At 37.9% G+C, this 26547-nt stretch overlaps 1 protein-coding gene across 1 annotated transcript in view; it reads right to left on the reverse strand.

The window, feature by feature from the left end:
* Positions 1-559: 559 nt before the first annotated feature.
* LOC104365161 (ATP-binding cassette sub-family B member 10, mitochondrial) overlaps positions 560-26547 on the reverse strand; it is a 44062-nt gene continuing 18074 nt past the window's right edge. The window contains exons 7-20 of the mRNA XM_042796115.1: positions 25907-26002; positions 20753-20962; positions 20413-20492; positions 18882-19062; positions 18595-18638; positions 17070-17104; positions 16182-16471; positions 10619-10714; positions 5465-5674; positions 5125-5204; positions 3594-3774; positions 3307-3350; positions 1782-1816; positions 560-1183 (exon numbers count right to left, since the gene is read on the reverse strand). Coding sequence (XP_042652049.1) covers positions 892-1183; positions 1782-1816; positions 3307-3350; positions 3594-3774; positions 5125-5204; positions 5465-5674; positions 10619-10714; positions 16182-16471; positions 17070-17104; positions 18595-18638; positions 18882-19062; positions 20413-20492; positions 20753-20962; positions 25907-26002 — 1874 coding nt within the window. The 3' untranslated portion in view covers positions 560-891. The remainder of the gene's footprint in view (positions 1184-1781; positions 1817-3306; positions 3351-3593; positions 3775-5124; positions 5205-5464; positions 5675-10618; positions 10715-16181; positions 16472-17069; positions 17105-18594; positions 18639-18881; positions 19063-20412; positions 20493-20752; positions 20963-25906; positions 26003-26547) is intronic.

A 26547-nucleotide genomic window follows, 5' to 3' on the forward strand; every position in this document is an offset into this window, starting at 1 on the left:
AGTTAGGGAAAACTGGGGATTTCTATGAATGAAATTTTAAGTAACAATAAAAAACTTACACATGCTTTAAAAAAAGGACAAAAACTTACATTATGAGTGTGTTCTTGTGGATGCCATCTTACAAAGGCATCTTACAAAGGAAGTGAAACTAAAGAACTGTAAAATAGAGAAGAAAATGCATGCAAATTTTAGATTTTCCTATGCTGACTTAATATACCAAAACACTTTCTTTGTCCTTATGTAAAGTCAGTTAGGTTTTTTGTTTGGTTGTGCTTTTTTGTGGGGTTTTTGTTTGTGTTTTTAAAGAACTTTCCTCCAACTCACGCTTCCATATTCTCTAAAATGTTTTCTCATATGTAATTCTCTACAGTAACTGTAGATGGTGATCATAATCAACTTCCAGATTTCAGAACATATGGTAACTGAAAGGACAGTGCAGTGGAAGTCAGACAGAGCTTTCAGAGTACGTTAGTGTCACACATTTCTGAATTCCAGCATTTTAAGACTACTGACAAGCACAGAAAGCAAAAGTTCCTTGAAAATGGAAGAGACAATGATATGAAAATGAAAAGACTGTCATTTAATTACCCTTAAAATACTGTATTTGCTTGAGAATGCAACACATGATCATACAGTGCATTACAGAAAACGATTCTAAATGGTCTCAATTAACATGACACAAAACAGAAAAATCCACACACTGAAATAATCTCAGTGTGATAGACATTTTTAAAAGTTGTGATACTTATTAAAAAGCTTTCAATAAAAAGTTTAAACACATTTAAGTTTCAAAGAATATTTTGTACATTTTGGAAAAATATAACATTTACATAACTGACACATAAGTTATATTCTTTGTAGTTTGTAAGTTTCCATTATCCGTATGTTCTCTCATACATTTTCTTTTAATACATCCTTTTCTCTAGATTGTAAATCTAATGCAAAAGTATCACCATTCTGAAGAAAAGCTTGTTTCTGCATTAGTTTCCTGAAAAGTCCATTTGGATTTGCAAGTAGGTCCTCATGTTTTCCACATTCAAGAATTTTACCCTGGCCAAGGACTGCAACAAAATCAGCATTCTGAATAGTAGACAGACGATGAGCAATAATTAGGACTGTCCTCCCTTCCATCAGCCGGTCCAGAGCTTCTTGCACTAGATACTCATTTTCAGCATCCAAAGCGCTAGTAAGAAATGGGAAGCATGAGGGGACAAAGGAGGATATTTTAAGACAGGTTAATTTTATATGTATTAGGCTTATTTTGCTAAAACTGCAAACCTTTGCTATTGTTGGTGAAGATGAGCCAATGGAACTGCATGAAAGTTTCGTGAACATGCTTAGTGCACACATCTAAGTTATAGGCACTACATATTCTCATATGCAAAAATATGCATGGAGAAATAACACTAAATTAATTCAGTGAAAAAAATTAAGTTATACTTAATATATTATAAGGTATAATCACCTCTGTTTTACACTAAGATCATAGTTTAAAGATACAAAAAAGATTTAAGTAGATGTTTCAAAATCAAGTTACATATTACAAATTTAACTTCATCAAAAATTACAGCAGTGTGCCAGCTACCCTTTGCATAAACAGCTTTTATCACAGGTCTCCTAACCAATTCACACATTCTATAAAGCACATTCTTTTTGTGGGTAGAGAAAAATAAGGGGCTAGGTAATTTGTGCAAGGGCATTCAAAGAAGGAAAGAGAGAACTCCCAAATCTAAGTTTTACAGACAGATAATTTCTAAGCTTCTATTTATTTTCTTTCTTACCTCGTTGCTTCATCTAACAGAAGAATCTTAGGATTCTGAAGAAGAAAGTAAAATTGGTTATAATAAGAATTAGACAAGATCTGCTTATTTATATCAATACAGAATAGGATTCATACAGCTTAAAACTCCAAGGAAGCGTACTTCATCAAAAGAACTGACTGTTGTTCAAAGTATAACTTTTAAGAAGCCTAAATCCTCGGGTGACAAAACAGAAATAACACTCTTCCATCTTCAAATTTTCCAAACTAAAGTAACAGAACGCTATTACCTGATAACTATTTAAAAGATACAAACTAAAGGTAGGTCATGATTTTTAATGCATACTTGGTAGCATTGTAGTCAAAAGTTCAATTTCCTATTTACTGCTCTTATGTGGATCTTTCACAGAGGCCCAGCTACTCTCTGCTTTCTGTCAGTCTGCTATATATAATGGTCTAGTAGCAAAAAATAACAACCTACCAACAAGCAGCATTTCACCCACAGATGAAATAAGTAGTATTTAAGAGCTAGCATTTAAGAACTCTTCCCAATTAAATAAAAAATAATAATAAAAAAAATTGCCAGCACTCATATCCCTAAGAAGCTGCTTCTGAACTACAGTACATAAACCAAACTTGATAAAGTTGAGACTAAAAGCTTTAGACTTCATCTGGAAGAGAAGGGACTCCACTGCACCCCCAATCACATATGTATCAACTACTCATTTATTTTTTACAACTTTTCCCCGCCCCCCCCCGCTCCCAATGAAGTCTCTACTCCCATGAACTGTACTTGACATGAAATGCAATTAGCTTTTCAGCATTCATGGTGAAAGAGAACTGCTATAATGAAAAATTCCCAGTAATCTAGCAGAACTGGGCATGCTAAAATGCTATAGAGACCCACGCAGCTTAACATGAATGTAAGCTGAATTCAGCAAGGGTCAAAAGCTTCCAGCCACCCTGTAAGGCCCCATGGCTGTCCCTGAACCAAATTCCCTGTCCTGATCCTCAGAAGCCTCCTCAAATTTGTGTAGCGCAGAGTCTGCCCTAAAGCCAGAACCATGCCAACCCTTGAAGAAAAAAATGACACAAAACTGTGACCAAAATAGTATCTTGTCCCATATCCAGACCAGCTCCCCTCAAAGCCAAGACAGGGCATCTGTAGTGCCAGTAACCTGCAACCCAGAAGACAGAGATCTAAACAGAGATTGAAATGTCATATACAAGTTTACTGGCACCACATTCTTAAAGTCTTCCTTCATCCTTGACCCGGTCTTCTGAAAGTGAGCCATTATAACATGATTTACCACCAGTTTTGGCAAGAACTATCAAAAAACATGACTAAAAGACAAGAAGAAGCACTTATGTAAGTAAACTGTCTTTAGTTAAACCACTTGGCCCTTTCAAGCTTCTTAATTAATATAAAAGATACAATTTTCTTTTTAAAAATACTTTTTAACCTCTCTCATTGAAACATATCCTCCTTTTTAACCCTTCCGACCTCCCCACAAAGTAGTTAAATAGCTATTTGAGTGCTGGCTTACCTTGAGCAGAGCTCGAGCAATCGCAATTCGTTGTTTCTGTCCACCTAGGGGAAAAAGCTCAGTAAATTGAAATAGGGAAAAAGATGTGAAGTAATTTTAACTGAATGCATGGGCTGAGCAGAATTAGGCATATGTACTTTAGAGGGGGAATGGAGATGAAGGAGGGCATTTTTTTAATACTTAAGGCAGGCTATGACTTGAAGAAAGAACTGGTAACAAAAAATAACAGAATTTTTACTTCACTCTATAGCATCAAGATTTTTAAGATAAGCAGTATAAAAAAGTACCTGAAAGCAAAATGCCTTTTTCTCCAACTACAGTGTCAAACCCTTTTGGAAAATCTCTGATAAAACTAGCAGCATTAGCTATTTCAGCAACTTTCTGAATCTCCTCTGCAGTCACAGTAGAAGGATCCTCTGCACCATAGGCAATATTTTCAGCAATAGAACAGGAGAACAGAATTGGTTCCTGAAAAATTCAAAAACATAACTAATATGGTAGATCTGTAATTACATGCATGTATTGTCTATATCCCAGATAACATAAATCCCTTATCACTTCTCAGACCCAACATTAATTGCTTTTATATCCATAAAAAAGAATACGTGAGCAAGAGTTAACTGAATTAAAAACAACAAAAAACCTCACCTAGCAACAAAAATGGGCAGTGAAAACCGATTACAAATAAGTTGCTTTTTTAACTGACAAAACATAACATAACTCTCAGTTCTTAATATTTGAGGAAAAGTTCAGAAAAAGCTATTCATTCAAACATCAGAAACTCTCCCTTTGTACTTTACTACATAGCATCATTTGCAAAAATGATGATTCTTCTCTTAATCTCTACACACTTTTCATGCCATTTTGTGCATTTAATTTACATTAAAGCTTGGAACAGAGAAGAGGACTAGAAGGTAGGACAAGTGATGTACAATGGGAAAATATCTGACACAAGCTGTCTGCTCTGTTTATAAAATAAAGAGACATGCTATAAGATGAATACCAGTATAAATCTCCTACTGGTAACTCGAGAGGAATACCTACATTCTAAAAGAAAAATGCTAATGTGTTCATATGAAAATCATTTTTGCGCAAAAGCTTCTGTTGGCATTATTACAAAAAATAGTTGTTTTGAAATGCAACATATGCCAAGTTATCTTTATGCTTTTAACCAAAACATCAACCTAACAGTTAATTACACTGTGAAGCATCTAGGGGGATGAGGGAATGAACACACATATTTTACTTGGTCAGTCTATTTTTAGGAGACCATTAAGCATTTGTCTGCACTTCCAGAGTTTGGGGGTCGCTAGGGAGGGGACACTACAACAGCAAGCACCAAAACTACTGTACTTTCATGCTTTCCTAGTGGAACTGTGTTTGCCTGGAAACAACACAGAGCACATAAGGTCAGTTTTCAAATGGTTGTGTAAAATATGATTATGTAACTGCCGTTAATACAAAATGTGATTAACTATAAAGCTTTCTATTACCTTCTTCCAACAAATCATAGGAAACATCAAGATAGTAACACCTATGCAATTTGCAACAATGTACTTTCCGGTCTCCACATGCACACTTTTCTTCTACCTTCACAATCTGAATCTCTATCAATATGTAAAAAAAGATTACAGAATAATGGGATGGGCTCGGAATACTTAATTTTGGAACAAAGCATGCACAACAGTAGTTACGGTGAGATGTAGGGATTTCACTAAGAAGCAAAATGATATAGTTTTAAAAAGAAGCAAAGTGAGGCACAGCTAGTTGATCACACAAAATTACTTCATTCACTTAGAATTTTTTTTTTTCCCTTACCTGACTCACTGTTCCAATCTTTGTCCTGAACCACAGTGGATTTAACTGACGGATATCAAAGCCATCAACAGTGATAGTACCTTAATTTAAGAAACAGTAAAGTCACGTGTGTTTGACAAGTACTGAAGAGAGGCAGAAAGAACAGCTGAGAACAACGACCCCTGAGGAATCCCATACTGGTGGATCAGAAAGGCAGAAGCTATGCAGGCACCACAAGGTAGCCACATGCCCCAGAGGCAAGCGTGGTGCATCAGTGGAACAGGAACCCCAACTGTTTATAAGGGGTATCTGAGATGCAAAGCATCAGTTGTTATGAATGACAGCAACACGCAAAGCATACCTGAGATAGGATCGTACAGCCTCAGTAGAAGGGATACAATAGTTGATTTCCCTGTACCACTTGGGCCAACCAGAGCCATAACAGAGCCAGCTGGAATGGAAAGGCTAAAATCTTTGAAAATTGATGTTTCTGGACGTGTTGGATATGCAAACTCGACATCCCTGAATTCCAAAGCACCTCTGAATGTGTCTTTGCCTAATGTGATTCCCTCTGTATGACAAAGAAAAAATACAGAAACGTGAACAGAAACAAAAATCAGCTCAGCCCTCCTAGAACTTGCTTTACAGACACCCAATAGAAACATCTATCTCCATGTTAGATCTAGGGATAGGGGCAAGCCACAATTCAGGACCACAGGGATTATATTTCAGCCATGACTGAACCACTGTGCTTTGCCACTTGTCCTGAACGCAACTTCAGGTTGCTCACCAGCAGTGAACCCGTAGGCAAGAGGGTAACTGTACAGCAAGAGGGAGAATTTGCATCTTGCTAATACCTAACAATTCACAATGCTCATTTCTAGTAGAGTTATCTGAATTTTTTAACACATTATAAACAACTTAAGTTTTGTCCACTAGGAGCAATGAAATAAAATGGAGTTGTTGAAGGCCAAAGTCCTGTTGCCATAGAACACATGCAAAAAGATAAACATTGCAAATCACGTACTGCCCTTTCACCGAGCCACAAGTCACCTGAAACACTCTCCGCTTTGGATAAGAGCCCTTCCCTCTCCACTGTCTGTTAACTGGGTAGCTTTTAAGCAAAAACTGTCACTGCAATAAAGTTGCTGCTAGGTTTGTTGCATTAATGGCTATTTTTTAGATTATTTTTTTTTAAAGTGGAAAGTATATTTAATAAATTCAAGACAACTGTGTATTCAACGACCAATCAGAAGCATAACTCTTAAGCAACAATTCACTGAAATTAAAATTTTAGTTTGTGAAATACCATAATGAACCATCATGAAAGAACGACTGCTGAAGTTAAATAAAACCAGCTCCTTTCTGTAGCACGACATTTGATTTAAACAATTATCTTCAGAGAATATCAGCGCTAGAAAAAGTTTATAAATAGGTAAGACAAACACAGTTTCTTCAAGCCCTGTTCAACCTCAGCGATGCACATCCATACAAAGCAAACTAATTGGACAGTGGTGCCGCATTCCCAAGGGACAAAGTCTCACTGATGAAGTTCCTACCAGTTCTGTGAAAACTGGCAGCACCAGAGCAACACCCAAGTAGTGTTTGTTCATGCTAAAGAGATGCAAGTCAAACCCCTTAATTCTTTTCTGATGCAGCACACAAGGAACCCCCAAACAGCCACAGTACACGGTAGCACATGCCCAAGTTTGGTTAAACAGTAACTGTGGATGGGAAACAGACCCTCACGAGTAGCAATCAAGATTTCACTAGTCCTGCTGTCCCCAGAGCAAGTAATTTATTTTGCTTTTCTTTTCCCCATATTCCCTCCTCTTCTCCAGGCGTTCAGTTTAATGGTAGTAGCATAGAAATGGCAAAGGCAAGAGCACACAATTTCAGACTCCTTCTCTGACTTCAATCCGTGGACATATACATTGTAACTTATTTGTTTGGTAAAACCACAAGGGTCTGTAAACCTCCCTTTGGGAATATAAATGTATTTGCTAAATTCTGTGGTAACAGCATAATCCTTACTATTCCCAAGTAACAAGTAATCTCTTATCTTTATTCTCAGTTCAAGTTATTGCACGGTCTATTCCATGGCCTGAAACACTGAAATCTACTGCAATACAGGAAGTATGGTACCACAAGTCCTTCCTCTGTACATTACTGTAAAAATATCTAAAAGCTATATATAGGATTGTACCTGTTTCTTATTTGGATTCTAGATACAGGGAAAAAAGCCATTATAATTTGTTCCAGAGGTATTTGTTATCACCAACAGCTGAAGTTCTGTGAAAATAAAACCTAACTAGCCAAGCGAGTAGATGTTTCAGGTGTGTTTGGGCAGTAAAGAAATAATCTCTTGGCTTTATTGTCTGATGAGACAGAATCAATGATAACTGCGTTTTGAGACAAAGGTTTATATCCTTTCCTATATATTTAGTTTATATTGAAAGGAAATGTAAAAGAAGATTTCTCTAAACCTATGCTACGTGGGCATCTGAAACGTTGATCAATTTGTGTTCCATCTATAAAATAAAGATTGTTTTCTGGATGTCACTATTGATGTGATTAAACAATTCAATACCTTCAGGGGCAAAGACAACTTCTGACCCAATACTACTGCTTATTCTGCCCTGGTACCACTGTAAAGATGAAGAGCACTGAAATAATCCAGATTATAAAAAAAAAAAAAAAAAAAAGAATCCCATCCAAATGATGATGAAATCAACAGTTGCACTAGGTATATGAAGGGCACAGCAAACTTCAGTGCGGCACTGGATGTCATGGCAGGAAGTTTAAGCCAGCTTCACTGCTACAAACCAGAGCGTGTAGTTATTCCTTCATCAGCCAGATAGTGGTTTCCTTTTGGTAATATTACTTTTCACTGACTAAATAAAGTCTATACACATTGAAAAGCATCCTACAGCCAGGTTTGCAGCTGTGAAGAGATAAGAGACAGAGGTCAGAATGTGACTTGGTGTCTATCAGATTAAGAATTTAACGAATTCCAGAACAGGGAGACAGAAGCAAAACAGAAATCTGAAGCACAGCATTTCAAAAGAACCCCTCTGTGGTAATTAACTCAAAACATAAAACTCTATCTGCGCTGCTGCAGCAAAGAAAGCCAACAGGATGCTGGGTTGCATCAAGAAGAGCATCACCAGCAGGGATAAAGAAGTCATTACCCCACTCTACTCAGCACCCATAAGGCCACACCTGGAATACTGTGTTCCATTTTGGTCCCCACTATGCAAAGACAATGTGGACAGGCTGGAGAGGGTCCAGAGAAGGTTCGGCCACAAAGATGATCAAAGGATTGGGAAGCCTGCTGTATGAGGAAAGGCTCAGATCTGGGTTTGTTCAGCATGAAGAAAATGCTTAGGGGGGACCTTATCACCATGTTCCTGTATTTAAAGGGTAGCCACAAGGAAGATGGAGACTCCCTTTTTACAAGGAGTCACATGGAAAAGACATGGGATAATGGGTACAAGTTAGTTCTGGGGAGATTCTGATTGGACCCAAGAGGAAAATTTTTCACAATGAGAACAATCAGCCATTGGAATAATCTCCCCAGGGAAGTGGTGGATTCCCCAACATTGGATACTTCTAAGTTGCTGGGCCATCTTGTCTAGACCGTGCTTTTGCCAAGAAAGGTTGGACCAGAGGATCCTTAAAGTCCCTTCCAACCTGGTGCTCTATGATTTCCTAAAGCCAGAGCTCACTCAAAGCCCTTTTTAGGTCTGTTGGATCTTCTTTTCAGACTCTTCCTCTTAGAGCAGCCCTTAAAAAGTTTACAAACTAGAGGACCATAAACTCAGAGAGAATCTAGTGTTAACAGCTCACCTGGACTCTGCTATATTGCTTTTCTTAACAACACACAGAGCTGGTGAACACTCATGTATGAGTTTTGCTTAGTGGGATGCAGCTGATAAAATTCAGCAATTCGCACAGAAAGTATCTTTTATGAGCAGCTCATTGAATTACTTTGTTGGATACAGGCAAATGCTGTTTATACAAAATATACTCACTACTGGAGGGCATTGTCTAGCTTCCAAATGATAAAGCTGGAAACAAGGTGTTGCTGGAAATACATTTTTTTTACTATATTTAAATATTATTAAATATTTAAAAATATTTTATTATACTATTTAAACAATTAAATATTTAAAACACAGTGGCTAATATTTATTGTTTCTATTTGTTTATATGTTACTATATTTAATTACTTATTTAAGAGGTAGATTTATAGATGAAGTTTGCGTATCTTCTTTTTGGGATTTGACTACTACATCAGCAAACTCACATAAAAATCTAACACCTCTCAAAGGTACTCTTCTATAAATGTACCGATAAAAACAGATGTGATTTCAGACTCACAAACCTATCTTTAGGCCTAAAGCAGCCCATGAAAAAAATTCAGATGTGAACGACTGATTTGACACAAAAATTGCTTTGTTTCTCCTCGCACTTCCAACAATGTCAAACTTGATTCATCAGGGATACTACCTCCCCTTCAAAACTTCCTTGTTTGTATCCTTGGAACACTGCAGCTATACGAAAAATATTATCACCATGTTACCAGGTCCAACACTACACATGCCCAGCTAGGCAACCGCGTGGTATGGCAGGCTGCTCATGCAGCAAAATGCCCACAGCTCCCCTACCCATAGGTGAGTCAGGTAAGCCGTGTGCTAGAGTGGCTCCTTGCCCCTCAAAGACGGGAGAAATGTGGGCAGCACTACTGAGAAGGGTGCAAATCATTTCAAAAGCAACACCTGCTGTACCTGCACATCCACACCCTCCCATGAAGCAGGGCTCCCCAGCTCAGCTCCATCCCTTCCTCGCTTTCATTCCCCAGTCATGCCTCAGTCCCCCACTCCAAAATTCAGTCTGGCATGTGGTGCTGAAAGGCCTCAAACTGTCTGTGCCTGCAAATTCAGCTTCAAATCAACATGTCTCACCAAGGAACCGTTTTCACGAGGTTAGTATGAACCCTTTAAACCTGAGACAGTCTTAATGAAAAACACCTGGTTTTGAAAGCGTCTCTTTTCAGACTGCTAATCTCTTAGCCAGGAGAGATGAGCATGGTAAACCTTTTAGTGGAAATACGAGATACAGCCATCTCAGAGCTCCTCCCACCCCTCCTTTTCCTTTCTTCCAACTCTTTTCACTCTAAAGCTGATCCAAGAGAAAGTGGGGATGACATCAAAGAAATATTTCAAGAAGCTAGAAATGAGCATGTCCTCAGTCACCTAACTTTCAAAGTAATATATTTAAAAGCATATTCTGAATTAAAGGAAAAACCCACCAAGTTTTCAGCTTCTAATATTTCTGATTAAAGGAAAATTTCATCATTTGTTTCAGTTAGGAAAAGTCAGAAGAATTACCTAGTTTATTTCAGAAGAATGTAAGTCAGTACTACCTTTAAGTATTGCAAACATCCTTCTGAAGTACTGGTGACCAATAAGAGAAAAATCAACCTAGGAACAGTAACAAACCAAGGACTCACCATTAAATGGAAGTTGGGGCTTCCTTTCAATAAGTTCCCACAGACGTCCACCAGCACCTAGTCCTTTCATTAGCTCCGAATAAAAGGAACTCAGACCTAATCAAAAGGTAAAACAGTATTATGCACCCATACGGAATGGAAGACATAGGAGACATACAATTTGCATTATACTTTTCATCACCAGCATTGAAGAATCAGATGCGTAGGGAACCTTTTATTCCAACACGCTATCAAACATGCTGATTTAAACCCTACCTAGTCTCACTTGAGAGCTACCAATAACCCTTACTCACCATTCTTATCAGTAAAATAAATCAGTCTGAAATAAAAGTAAGAAAACATTAATACACTTAAGCTTGCATATACTCAAAAGCAAAGCAACTCTTTTTCAGGCGGCCGGCTGGGTGGGGTGGCCCCACAAAAACACGGGGCGCCTCGCCCGGGTCGGCTTGAAGAAGAGGGGGTGCGCTCGGTCCTTCGGGATGCTGCCGGAGGGATTCACAAGGCTGGATTTGGGAAGCAGTTTTCGCTGAATTCATGCAGTTCTGGCGCTCAGTAGGGCAGAGACAGGTGGCTGGATGCACTCAGGGAACAGCGGCTGAAAGACCCTTGCAAACCGCTGCCTGGCACGTCGGGAAGGACGCGCATTCCACCGACGTTGTGGCCCGATCTTTAAAATTGCCTGTGTTGCGTAACCTGTGTTTGTCCCAAGATTTCTAATAAAAATAAACACCAAGAAAACATTCTTTGCCAACATTGGTATGCTTCACACCTGTGGTAAATGAAAATCATGCACTACAACTATTCCAAGGTATAGAATTAGATTTTAGTCTTAAAGGGGAACTACATTTTCTCACTGAAAGAAAAAACTGCATTGATTTGCATGAAAAAGCTTTCAGAAGATATGTGTGTACCATCTACTTGGGGAAGGAGTTGTATGTATATTATCAAGCTAATCAGTTAAGATCAAATTAACTAAAAATAGAATGTTCCAAAATTTCCCATAATTTTTCAAAAATATGTTATTTGATTAGAAGAGCTATGGGTGTTAAGCTTTCTCTATTGGTTGTGGTCCAATATGACTGAACCTGAAATGCAGAGGTTAAACTTGAGATGCTTCATCTGGCAGTACTGAAGTTTGGGGAACCTGTGTATGTCAGTGGTTTGCCTTTTAACTTCACTCTGTCTCCTTTGGCTTTGATTTTATGGGAAAAGCAAAGTATGAACATTTAGCGGAGCTTTACTATACTGTTACATTAATGTAGTATCCTTCTATATAGCCTTCTCTATTATATTCCGTGCAGTGGTGCTAAATCATGTTAACTGTTGTTTCAACAAGAAAAACAAGCCAAACCAAAGAGAAATGCACACACAAGCAAATGGGGAAAAAGAGAGTAAAACTAAAGCTGCCATCCACATTTCCCACCGTCCATCAACAGTGACATTCAAATTATTTTAAAAACTGAAAGCTCCTCTTCATATCTAATTTGTAAAATATTTAGGATGATGCAGTGTCAGCAGCCGTTTTTTGCTGATTGACTCCCATATTCTCTTTGCCACACTTCCTCAGGGAATTACTCAGCTGCCTTTTGCTGTCCTAGCACTGTGTTGAGCTCCATCTTCAGGAGACAGGATACAACTCAACCTTTAAATCTAATTTTTGACATGGAACTAGTTTATGCCGATATTGGTTAGAGACTTAACCAGTTCTTGAACTGGGACTCATGTGGCATATGTTTTTCACATGAAAAGGTGAATGTCGAGCAGGCAATTTTGACAATACTGACCTAGTGGGGACTCGACCTAAGAGAATGGAAGTAGTGAACTTATATTAGAGCCACAACTTGAAAATGTATGGGATTGATCATCTTTTTACTTCTGTTTTTTTTTTGTTTTGTTTTGTTTTTTTTTTTATTTATTGGTTGATGGATTGAAAACCAGTGTAGAAAATACTGCTTGGGTAGACTACCCACAAATAGCTCCCTACCCATTTAGAAACAAAATTAGTTTGAAAGGGTAGCAGCAAACTCCATCACCTACAAAACAAATAAAATTGTCATGAATTAGTTAACTGAATATGCCTTGTGGGACTATGCAGATGTTTAAACAAAGCTGTGTGTTAAAGATCAGTACCATTTTCTTCTTCATAAGATAAAAAATATAATGTCTTGCTCATCAGATTCACAGTTTCCTGATAGGTCAGAGTGTTAATCTATTGGATCATTGCATCATGACTTTAAGACCCCTTAAGGAACTGGAAATGATTGTCCACATTCAAGACAGCTGAAAATGTTGAGCAGTGGAGAGGTGAAGGCAGAATTGGTGGAAATCACAAAGGCAGGATAATTTCTTCTATTACTCCAGTAACTGTCAACTTCCTTTTCAAATATTAAAGTATTGATAGAGAGGCTCTCTCTATCAGAAGATTAAAGCAGAAAGTTGCATTTTGAAACCTGAGTTGAAAGAACTTTAGCTGAGAGATGCCAATCATTCACCACAGTGATAATGTTGTGATCAGTACTCTATTTAAGCATTAAAATAAATAGTTTAATGAGTAGTTTAAGTAATACAGTTACTCAAGACACTTTATTTTCAGTGTCTTATTTCACTCAGGAAAACATTCGTGCTGCCAAAAATCAGAAAACTAACTAGGAACACAGTAAAGGGATTACGCATACATTGAGAGCTGACCTTTCATTAAGCCTCCAAATACTCAACCTTAATTAGTAAAGTCAATTTAGCAAGGTAGTTTTGAAAAGCAATTAGATACAGTATTTAAGCCCCAAAAGTCATGACTGAGCAGCAAAAGTTAAGGAAGGAAATAGTTCTGGTCCCCGTGGCAAGGGTAAAAAAGGCAGTATTTACAAAAGTCTTCAAAATAATGCCCATAGAGATCAACTAAAATATGGCAACTAGTGATAAAAACTGGAAGATATTTTTATTACGTATTTGATATATGGGTGTGCATGTGAAATTAATTACATTTATTCTTTAATGCCTGGGAAATCATCTTTATTACTTTTCTACACAGAGAAGATATGTTTAGGCCAAAGTTGAAAACTAGTGTGTGCAGCATAAAAGAGAGATGGCCTTATACAGTGTGCTGCACCAGGGCTGCAAGGACACTTTGAAACCTCTACCAATTCTGCATAAGGTCTGACCTTTCATTCAGGAGATGCTGGGTAAGTTTAATTTGACTTAAATCGTATTTGTCTGCGATCAAAAGCATTTCTGAGTACCTTTTGGCCTTTGGAATGCACTAGGAGGAGCACAGCTGTATTGAGCTGTTAATAACCATCCCTCATGGAGCTGAACCTCTTCCTACTAGCAGGAGCTTAAACAAAACAAATAGCAGATACGCAGTGTTACTAAAGACTGAAGGGGCAACGATGGAGAATACAGTCAGTGAGTGTAAGAAAGCTTGGTTTAAACTTATTTGCGATGCCCAGTCAGATACTCTCACATTAAGTCTTTTCTACACCGCATGGCCCCTGTTTGTCCTACGGACTGCACAACGCAGGGCAGCAGCGTGAAACAGTGGTCCTTAGCAGAAGACACCTATCAGGATTGTTAGAGATACACCAGGAGTTTCCGCCTTAGACAGGAAAGTCTTCCACTCTTGTAACATCAGTGTGCAGTACTTCCATTTTTCTTTCTCTCACCTTTTTCCACATTAAGCTACTAGGGCTCCTACAGTTCAAAATGCAATGCTATCCAGTGTTGAGTAGCACTGCTGTGCTACTCATGCCCTGTGCACACATCACATACGTTGCAGGTGTGTAATCCACAAACCTGCAGCTGTCCAGCAAGGCTTTCCACTTGCAAATTCCTAAGAAACTTTGTTTTCTTACCTTGTTGAAGTCTGTGGTTTGTTCCAAGGAGTATTTCAAGTGGTTCTAACCTGAAGAGTCTGTTATTCAGTGTACCTGTTATGACAGACATTCCCCTTTCTGTGGACTGGAGCTTCTTTTTATCTTTTCTGTAGATTACAACCCTGTCAGAACAACTAATGAACAAAAAGACATAAAACATTCCTTCAATTAGGGTGCAAGTAATTCCTGTAACCTGTGACTAAAGGGGGTCGCTGCATCTCACATAAGGAGGGATTACATGAGTAAAGATTAAAGTTCAAGTCCCTCTACATACATTAGAAAGAGAATAATTGGTAATCAACACAGAAATTAATCACTGGGTCAGTGGTATTTCTGGCATACCTTTATTACAGTATCTGCTTTTAGTAAAGCTGTATCAGAAGATAAAATTACATGTGGATGTAATTTTGTTTTCATTCCCTAGCACACAGATCTCTTTAGAGTTTTCACTGTGTTCCACAAAGGGCCAATAATGGCCCATTAGACAAACATTTTAAGCTCTCCCAACACTAGGTATCTCACCTATTGCCAACAAAGTTTTCCAGCAATAAGTTTTCCTAGCATAGATGAGCTTTAATGTGACCTGGAAATTTACTAGCTTTTTAATATTATCTTGTGGGGTTTTGCATCCTCAGAAAGTCTAGAGAGATTCTATTAAAAGAGATTCTCAAATTAGAAACATGAAGCCTACCCTTTACTGCCAAATGTACCCTCCTGCAGTTATTCAAATCAATGTAATGCTGTTTATTTTACTAGTTGTCCTTGCAGAGGTAGTTTACTAGTTGTCCCTAATTAAGTAGTTAGGGAAAACTGGGGATTTCTATGAATGAAATTTTAAGTAACAATAAAAAACTTACACATGCTTTAAAAAAAGGACAAAAACTTACATTATGAGTGTGTTCTTGTGGATGCCATCTTACAAAGGCATCTTACAAAGGAAGTGAAACTAAAGAACTGTAAAATAGAGAAGAAAATGCATGCAAATTTTAGATTTTCCTATGCTGACTTAATATACCAAAACACTTTCTTTGTCCTTATGTAAAGTCAGTTAGGTTTTTTGTTTGGTTGTGCTTTTTTGTGGGGTTTTTGTTTGTGTTTTTAAAGAACTTTCCTCCAACTCACGCTTCCATATTCTCTAAAATGTTTTCTCATATGTAATTCTCTACAGTAACTGTAGATGGTGATCATAATCAACTTCCAGATTTCAGAACATATGGTAACTGAAAGGACAGTGCAGTGGAAGTCAGACAGAGCTTTCAGAGTACGTTAGTGTCACACATTTCTGAATTCCAGCATTTTAAGACTACTGACAAGCACAGAAAGCAAAAGTTCCTTGAAAATGGAAGAGACAATGATATGAAAATGAAAAGACTGTCATTTAATTACCCTTAAAATACTGTATTTGCTTGAGAATGCAACACATGATCATACAGTGCATTACAGAAAACGATTCTAAATGGTCTCAATTAACATGACACAAAACAGAAAAATCCACACACTGAAATAATCTCAGTGTGATAGACATTTTTAAAAGTTGTGATACTTATTAAAAAGCTTTCAATAAAAAGTTTAAACACATTTAAGTTTCAAAGAATATTTTGTACATTTTGGAAAAATATAACATTTACATAACTGACACATAAGTTATATTCTTTGTAGTTTGTAAGTTTCCATTATCCGTATGTTCTCTCATACATTTTCTTTTAATACATCCTTTTCTCTAGATTGTAAATCTAATGCAAAAGTATCACCATTCTGAAGAAAAGCTTGTTTCTGCATTAGTTTCCTGAAAAGTCCATTTGGATTTGCAAGTAGGTCCTCATGTTTTCCACATTCAAGAATTTTACCCTGGCCAAGGACTGCAACAAAATCAGCATTCTGAATAGTAGACAGACGATGAGCAATAATTAGGACTGTCCTCCCTTCCATCAGCCGGTCCAGAGCTTCTTGCACTAGATACTCATTTTCAGCATCCAAAGCGCTAGTAAGAAATGGGAAGCATGAGGGGACAAAGGAGGATATTTTAAGACAGGTTAATTTTATATGTATTAGGCTTATTTTGCTAAAACTGCAAACCTTTGCTATTGTTGGTGAAGATGAGCCAATGGAACTGCATGAAAGTTTCGTGAACATGCTTAGTGCACACATCTAAGTTATAGGCACTACATATTCTCATATGCAAAAATATGCATGGAGAAATAACACTAAATTAATTCAGTGAAAAAAATTAAGTTATACTTAATATATTATAAGGTATAATCACCTCTGTTTTACACTAAGATCATAGTTTAAAGATACAAAAAAGATTTAAGTAGATGTTTCAAAATCAAGTTACATATTACAAATTTAACTTCATCAAAAATTACAGCAGTGTGCCAGCTACCCTTTGCATAAACAGCTTTTATCACAGGTCTCCTAACCAATTCACACATTCTATAAAGCACATTCTTTTTGTGGGTAGAGAAAAATAAGGGGCTAGGTAATTTGTGCAAGGGCATTCAAAGAAGGAAAGAGAGAACTCCCAAATCTAAGTTTTACAGACAGATAATTTCTAAGCTTCTATTTATTTTCTTTCTTACCTCGTTGCTTCATCTAACAGAAGAATCTTAGGATTCTGAAGAAGAAAGTAAAATTGGTTATAATAAGAATTAGACAAGATCTGCTTATTTATATCAATACAGAATAGGATTCATACAGCTTAAAACTCCAAGGAAGCGTACTTCATCAAAAGAACTGACTGTTGTTCAAAGTATAACTTTTAAGAAGCCTAAATCCTCGGGTGACAAAACAGAAATAACACTCTTCCATCTTCAAATTTTCCAAACTAAAGTAACAGAACGCTATTACCTGATAACTATTTAAAAGATACAAACTAAAGGTAGGTCATGATTTTTAATGCATACTTGGTAGCATTGTAGTCAAAAGTTCAATTTCCTATTTACTGCTCTTATGTGGATCTTTCACAGAGGCCCAGCTACTCTCTGCTTTCTGTCAGTCTGCTATATATAATGGTCTAGTAGCAAAAAATAACAACCTACCAACAAGCAGCATTTCACCCACAGATGAAATAAGTAGTATTTAAGAGCTAGCATTTAAGAACTCTTCCCAATTAAATAAAAAATAATAATAAAAAAAATTGCCAGCACTCATATCCCTAAGAAGCTGCTTCTGAACTACAGTACATAAACCAAACTTGATAAAGTTGAGACTAAAAGCTTTAGACTTCATCTGGAAGAGAAGGGACTCCACTGCACCCCCAATCACATATGTATCAACTACTCATTTATTTTTTACAACTTTTCCCCGCCCCCCCCCGCTCCCAATGAAGTCTCTACTCCCATGAACTGTACTTGACATGAAATGCAATTAGCTTTTCAGCATTCATGGTGAAAGAGAACTGCTATAATGAAAAATTCCCAGTAATCTAGCAGAACTGGGCATGCTAAAATGCTATAGAGACCCACGCAGCTTAACATGAATGTAAGCTGAATTCAGCAAGGGTCAAAAGCTTCCAGCCACCCTGTAAGGCCCCATGGCTGTCCCTGAACCAAATTCCCTGTCCTGATCCTCAGAAGCCTCCTCAAATTTGTGTAGCGCAGAGTCTGCCCTAAAGCCAGAACCATGCCAACCCTTGAAGAAAAAAATGACACAAAACTGTGACCAAAATAGTATCTTGTCCCATATCCAGACCAGCTCCCCTCAAAGCCAAGACAGGGCATCTGTAGTGCCAGTAACCTGCAACCCAGAAGACAGAGATCTAAACAGAGATTGAAATGTCATATACAAGTTTACTGGCACCACATTCTTAAAGTCTTCCTTCATCCTTGACCCGGTCTTCTGAAAGTGAGCCATTATAACATGATTTACCACCAGTTTTGGCAAGAACTATCAAAAAACATGACTAAAAGACAAGAAGAAGCACTTATGTAAGTAAACTGTCTTTAGTTAAACCACTTGGCCCTTTCAAGCTTCTTAATTAATATAAAAGATACAATTTTCTTTTTAAAAATACTTTTTAACCTCTCTCATTGAAACATATCCTCCTTTTTAACCCTTCCGACCTCCCCACAAAGTAGTTAAATAGCTATTTGAGTGCTGGCTTACCTTGAGCAGAGCTCGAGCAATCGCAATTCGTTGTTTCTGTCCACCTAGGGGAAAAAGCTCAGTAAATTGAAATAGGGAAAAAGATGTGAAGTAATTTTAACTGAATGCATGGGCTGAGCAGAATTAGGCATATGTACTTTAGAGGGGGAATGGAGATGAAGGAGGGCATTTTTTTAATACTTAAGGCAGGCTATGACTTGAAGAAAGAACTGGTAACAAAAAATAACAGAATTTTTACTTCACTCTATAGCATCAAGATTTTTAAGATAAGCAGTATAAAAAAGTACCTGAAAGCAAAATGCCTTTTTCTCCAACTACAGTGTCAAACCCTTTTGGAAAATCTCTGATAAAACTAGCAGCATTAGCTATTTCAGCAACTTTCTGAATCTCCTCTGCAGTCACAGTAGAAGGATCCTCTGCACCATAGGCAATATTTTCAGCAATAGAACAGGAGAACAGAATTGGTTCCTGAAAAATTCAAAAACATAACTAATATGGTAGATCTGTAATTACATGCATGTATTGTCTATATCCCAGATAACATAAATCCCTTATCACTTCTCAGACCCAACATTAATTGCTTTTATATCCATAAAAAAGAATACGTGAGCAAGAGTTAACTGAATTAAAAACAACAAAAAACCTCACCTAGCAACAAAAATGGGCAGTGAAAACCGATTACAAATAAGTTGCTTTTTTAACTGACAAAACATAACATAACTCTCAGTTCTTAATATTTGAGGAAAAGTTCAGAAAAAGCTATTCATTCAAACATCAGAAACTCTCCCTTTGTACTTTACTACATAGCATCATTTGCAAAAATGATGATTCTTCTCTTAATCTCTACACACTTTTCATGCCATTTTGTGCATTTAATTTACATTAAAGCTTGGAACAGAGAAGAGGACTAGAAGGTAGGACAAGTGATGTACAATGGGAAAATATCTGACACAAGCTGTCTGCTCTGTTTATAAAATAAAGAGACATGCTATAAGATGAATACCAGTATAAATCTCCTACTGGTAACTCGAGAGGAATACCTACATTCTAAAAGAAAAATGCTAATGTGTTCATATGAAAATCATTTTTGCGCAAAAGCTTCTGTTGGCATTATTACAAAAAATAGTTGTTTTGAAATGCAACATATGCCAAGTTATCTTTATGCTTTTAACCAAAACATCAACCTAACAGTTAATTACACTGTGAAGCATCTAGGGGGATGAGGGAATGAACACACATATTTTACTTGGTCAGTCTATTTTTAGGAGACCATTAAGCATTTGTCTGCACTTCCAGAGTTTGGGGGTCGCTAGGGAGGGGACACTACAACAGCAAGCACCAAAACTACTGTACTTTCATGCTTTCCTAGTGGAACTGTGTTTGCCTGGAAACAACACAGAGCACATAAGGTCAGTTTTCAAATGGTTGTGTAAAATATGATTATGTAACTGCCGTTAATACAAAATGTGATTAACTATAAAGCTTTCTATTACCTTCTTCCAACAAATCATAGGAAACATCAAGATAGTAACACCTATGCAATTTGCAACAATGTACTTTCCGGTCTCCACATGCACACTTTTCTTCTACCTTCACAATCTGAATCTCTATCAATATGTAAAAAAAGATTACAGAATAATGGGATGGGCTCGGAATACTTAATTTTGGAACAAAGCATGCACAACAGTAGTTACGGTGAGATGTAGGGATTTCACTAAGAAGCAAAATGATATAGTTTTAAAAAGAAGCAAAGTGAGGCACAGCTAGTTGATCACACAAAATTACTTCATTCACTTAGAATTTTTTTTTTTCCCTTACCTGACTCACTGTTCCAATCTTTGTCCTGAACCACAGTGGATTTAACTGACGGATATCAAAGCCATCAACAGTGATAGTACCTTAATTTAAGAAACAGTAAAGTCACGTGTGTTTGACAAGTACTGAAGAGAGGCAGAAAGAACAGCTGAGAACAACGACCCCTGAGGAATCCCATACTGGTGGATCAGAAAGGCAGAAGCTATGCAGGCACCACAAGGTAGCCACATGCCCCAGAGGCAAGCGTGGTGCATCAGTGGAACAGGAACCCCAACTGTTTATAAGGGGTATCTGAGATGCAAAGCATCAGTTGTTATGAATGACAGCAACACGCAAAGCATACCTGAGATAGGATCGTACAGCCTCAGTAGAAGGGATACAATAGTTGATTTCCCTGTACCACTTGGGCCAACCAGAGCCATAACAGAGCCAGCTGGAATGGAAAGGCTAAAATCTTTGAAAATTGATGTTTCTGGACGTGTTGGATATGCAAACTCGACATCCCTGAATTCCAAAGCACCTCTGAATGTGTCTTTGCCTAATGTGATTCCCTCTGTATGACAAAGAAAAAATACAGAAACGTGAACAGAAACAAAAATCAGCTCAGCCCTCCTAGAACTTGCTTTACAGACACCCAATAGAAACATCTATCTCCATGTTAGATCTAGGGATAGGGGCAAGCCACAATTCAGGACCACAGGGATTATATTTCAGCCATGACTGAACCACTGTGCTTTGCCACTTGTCCTGAACGCAACTTCAGGTTGCTCACCAGCAGTGAACCCGTAGGCAAGAGGGTAACTGTACAGCAAGAGGGAGAATTTGCATCTTGCTAATACCTAACAATTCACAATGCTCATTTCTAGTAGAGTTATCTGAATTTTTTAACACATTATAAACAACTTAAGTTTTGTCCACTAGGAGCAATGAAATAAAATGGAGTTGTTGAAGGCCAAAGTCCTGTTGCCATAGAACACATGCAAAAAGATAAACATTGCAAATCACGTACTGCCCTTTCACCGAGCCACAAGTCACCTGAAACACTCTCCGCTTTGGATAAGAGCCCTTCCCTCTCCACTGTCTGTTAACTGGGTAGCTTTTAAGCAAAAACTGTCACTGCAATAAAGTTGCTGCTAGGTTTGTTGCATTAATGGCTATTTTTTAGATTATTTTTTTTTAAAGTGGAAAGTATATTTAATAAATTCAAGACAACTGTGTATTCAACGACCAATCAGAAGCATAACTCTTAAGCAACAATTCACTGAAATTAAAATTTTAGTTTGTGAAATACCATAATGAACCATCATGAAAGAACGACTGCTGAAGTTAAATAAAACCAGCTCCTTTCTGTAGCACGACATTTGATTTAAACAATTATCTTCAGAGAATATCAGCGCTAGAAAAAGTTTATAAATAGGTAAGACAAACACAGTTTCTTCAAGCCCTGTTCAACCTCAGCGATGCACATCCATACAAAGCAAACTAATTGGACAGTGGTGCCGCATTCCCAAGGGACAAAGTCTCACTGATGAAGTTCCTACCAGTTCTGTGAAAACTGGCAGCACCAGAGCAACACCCAAGTAGTGTTTGTTCATGCTAAAGAGATGCAAGTCAAACCCCTTAATTCTTTTCTGATGCAGCACACAAGGAACCCCCAAACAGCCACAGTACACGGTAGCACATGCCCAAGTTTGGTTAAACAGTAACTGTGGATGGGAAACAGACCCTCACGAGTAGCAATCAAGATTTCACTAGTCCTGCTGTCCCCAGAGCAAGTAATTTATTTTGCTTTTCTTTTCCCCATATTCCCTCCTCTTCTCCAGGCGTTCAGTTTAATGGTAGTAGCATAGAAATGGCAAAGGCAAGAGCACACAATTTCAGACTCCTTCTCTGACTTCAATCCGTGGACATATACATTGTAACTTATTTGTTTGGTAAAACCACAAGGGTCTGTAAACCTCCCTTTGGGAATATAAATGTATTTGCTAAATTCTGTGGTAACAGCATAATCCTTACTATTCCCAAGTAACAAGTAATCTCTTATCTTTATTCTCAGTTCAAGTTATTGCACGGTCTATTCCATGGCCTGAAACACTGAAATCTACTGCAATACAGGAAGTATGGTACCACAAGTCCTTCCTCTGTACATTACTGTAAAAATATCTAAAAGCTATATATAGGATTGTACCTGTTTCTTATTTGGATTCTAGATACAGGGAAAAAAGCCATTATAATTTGTTCCAGAGGTATTTGTTATCACCAACAGCTGAAGTTCTGTGAAAATAAAACCTAACTAGCCAAGCGAGTAGATGTTTCAGGTGTGTTTGGGCAGTAAAGAAATAATCTCTTGGCTTTATTGTCTGATGAGACAGAATCAATGATAACTGCGTTTTGAGACAAAGGTTTATATCCTTTCCTATATATTTAGTTTATATTGAAAGGAAATGTAAAAGAAGATTTCTCTAAACCTATGCTACGTGGGCATCTGAAACGTTGATCAATTTGTGTTCCATCTATAAAATAAAGATTGTTTTCTGGATGTCACTATTGATGTGATTAAACAATTCAATACCTTCAGGGGCAAAGACAACTTCTGACCCAATACTACTGCTTATTCTGCCCTGGTACCACTGTAAAGATGAAGAGCACTGAAATAATCCAGATTATAAAAAAAAAAAAAAAAAAAAGAATCCCATCCAAATGATGATGAAATCAACAGTTGCACTAGGTATATGAAGGGCACAGCAAACTTCAGTGCGGCACTGGATGTCATGGCAGGAAGTTTAAGCCAGCTTCACTGCTACAAACCAGAGCGTGTAGTTATTCCTTCATCAGCCAGATAGTGGTTTCCTTTTGGTAATATTACTTTTCACTGACTAAATAAAGTCTATACACATTGAAAAGCATCCTACAGCCAGGTTTGCAGCTGTGAAGAGATAAGAGACAGAGGTCAGAATGTGACTTGGTGTCTATCAGATTAAGAATTTAACGAATTCCAGAACAGGGAGACAGAAGCAAAACAGAAATCTGAAGCACAGCATTTCAAAAGAACCCCTCTGTGGTAATTAACTCAAAACATAAAACTCTATCTGCGCTGCTGCAGCAAAGAAAGCCAACAGGATGCTGGGTTGCATCAAGAAGAGCATCACCAGCAGGGATAAAGAAGTCATTACCCCACTCTACTCAGCACCCATAAGGCCACACCTGGAATACTGTGTTCCATTTTGGTCCCCACTATGCAAAGACAATGTGGACAGGCTGGAGAGGGTCCAGAGAAGGTTCGGCCACAAAGATGATCAAAGGATTGGGAAGCCTGCTGTATGAGGAAAGGCTCAGATCTGGGTTTGTTCAGCATGAAGAAAATGCTTAGGGGGGACCTTATCACCATGTTCCTGTATTTAAAGGGTAGCCACAAGGAAGATGGAGACTCCCTTTTTACAAGGAGTCACATGGAAAAGACATGGGATAATGGGTACAAGTTAGTTCTGGGGAGATTCTGATTGGACCCAAGAGGAAAATTTTTCACAATGAGAACAATCAGCCATTGGAATAATCTCCCCAGGGAAGTGGTGGATTCCCCAACATTGGATACTTCTAAGTTGCTGGGCCATCTTGTCTAGACCGTGCTTTTGCCAAGAAAGGTTGGACCAGAGGATCCTTAAAGTCCCTTCCAACCTGGTGCTCTATGATTTCCTAAAGCCAGAGCTCACTCAAAGCCCTTTTTAGGTCTGTTGGATCTTCTTTTCAGACTCTTCCTCTTAGAGCAGCCCTTAAAAAGTTTACAAACTAGAGGACCATAAACTCAGAGAGAATCTAGTGTTAACAGCTCACCTGGACTCTGCTATATTGCTTTTCTTAACAACACACAGAGCTGGTGAACACTCATGTATGAGTTTTGCTTAGTGGGATGCAGCTGATAAAATTCAGCAATTCGCACAGAAAGTATCTTTTATGAGCAGCTCATTGAATTACTTTGTTGGATACAGGCAAATGCTGTTTATACAAAATATACTCACTACTGGAGGGCATTGTCTAGCTTCCAAATGATAAAGCTGGAAACAAGGTGTTGCTGGAAATACATTTTTTTTACTATATTTAAATATTATTAAATATTTAAAAATATTTTATTATACTATTTAAACAATTAAATATTTAAAACACAGTGGCTAATATTTATTGTTTCTATTTGTTTATATGTTACTATATTTAATTACTTATTTAAGAGGTAGATTTATAGATGAAGTTTGCGTATCTTCTTTTTGGGATTTGACTACTACATCAGCAAACTCACATAAAAATCTAACACCTCTCAAAGGTACTCTTCTATAAATGTACCGATAAAAACAGATGTGATTTCAGACTCACAAACCTATCTTTAGGCCTAAAGCAGCCCATGAAAAAAATTCAGATGTGAACGACTGATTTGACACAAAAATTGCTTTGTTTCTCCTCGCACTTCCAACAATGTCAAACTTGATTCATCAGGGATACTACCTCCCCTTCAAAACTTCCTTGTTTGTATCCTTGGAACACTGCAGCTATACGAAAAATATTATCACCATGTTACCAGGTCCAACACTACACATGCCCAGCTAGGCAACCGCGTGGTATGGCAGGCTGCTCATGCAGCAAAATGCCCACAGCTCCCCTACCCATAGGTGAGTCAGGTAAGCCGTGTGCTAGAGTGGCTCCTTGCCCCTCAAAGACGGGAGAAATGTGGGCAGCACTACTGAGAAGGGTGCAAATCATTTCAAAAGCAACACCTGCTGTACCTGCACATCCACACCCTCCCATGAAGCAGGGCTCCCCAGCTCAGCTCCATCCCTTCCTCGCTTTCATTCCCCAGTCATGCCTCAGTCCCCCACTCCAAAATTCAGTCTGGCATGTGGTGCTGAAAGGCCTCAAACTGTCTGTGCCTGCAAATTCAGCTTCAAATCAACATGTCTCACCAAGGAACCGTTTTCACGAGGTTAGTATGAACCCTTTAAACCTGAGACAGTCTTAATGAAAAACACCTGGTTTTGAAAGCGTCTCTTTTCAGACTGCTAATCTCTTAGCCAGGAGAGATGAGCATGGTAAACCTTTTAGTGGAAATACGAGATACAGCCATCTCAGAGCTCCTCCCACCCCTCCTTTTCCTTTCTTCCAACTCTTTTCACTCTAAAGCTGATCCAAGAGAAAGTGGGGATGACATCAAAGAAATATTTCAAGAAGCTAGAAATGAGCATGTCCTCAGTCACCTAACTTTCAAAGTAATATATTTAAAAGCATATTCTGAATTAAAGGAAAAACCCACCAAGTTTTCAGCTTCTAATATTTCTGATTAAAGGAAAATTTCATCATTTGTTTCAGTTAGGAAAAGTCAGAAGAATTACCTAGTTTATTTCAGAAGAATGTAAGTCAGTACTACCTTTAAGTATTGCAAACATCCTTCTGAAGTACTGGTGACCAATAAGAGAAAAATCAACCTAGGAACAGTAACAAACCAAGGACTCACCATTAAATGGAAGTTGGGGCTTCCTTTCAATAAGTTCCCACAGACGTCCACCAGCACCTAGTCCTTTCATTAGCTCCGAATAAAAGGAACTCAGACCTAATCAAAAGGTAAAACAGTATTATGCACCCATACGGAATGGAAGACATAGGAGACATACAATTTGCATTATACTTTTCATCACCAGCATTGAAGAATCAGATGCGTAGGGAACCTTTTATTCCAACACGCTATCAAACATGCTGATTTAAACCCTACCTAGTCTCACTTGAGAGCTACCAATAACCCTTACTCACCATTCTTATCAGTAAAATAAATCAGTCTGAAATAAAAGTAAGAAAACACTTAAGCTTGCATATACTCAAAAGCAAAGCAACTCTTTTTCAGGCATCTGTCAGGAAGAACACCATCCAACTTTAGAGAAATAGCCTTGCATACAACCCGCTGTATTTTCAAAATCATTCAGTAGAACTGGGCGCTCTGAGTGCCCTTCTTTGTCAGACAGGGTTATACTACTACAAAGGAGCCTGGCTGAGTCAGCCACAGGGGAGGGAGGGCACAAAACCTAAGGCTGAACTGACGCTTGAGAAGCTATGTGGAGAATGGACAATGTAAAGAAATACATCTCCCAAGTTAGTGTGCTT

The sequence above is a fragment of the Tyto alba genome, unplaced genomic scaffold, assembly GCF_018691265.1.
Source record: "Tyto alba isolate M040663 unplaced genomic scaffold, T.alba_DEE_v4.0 Super-Scaffold_22, whole genome shotgun sequence".
Classification (NCBI taxonomy): domain Eukaryota; kingdom Metazoa; phylum Chordata; class Aves; order Strigiformes; family Tytonidae; genus Tyto; species Tyto alba.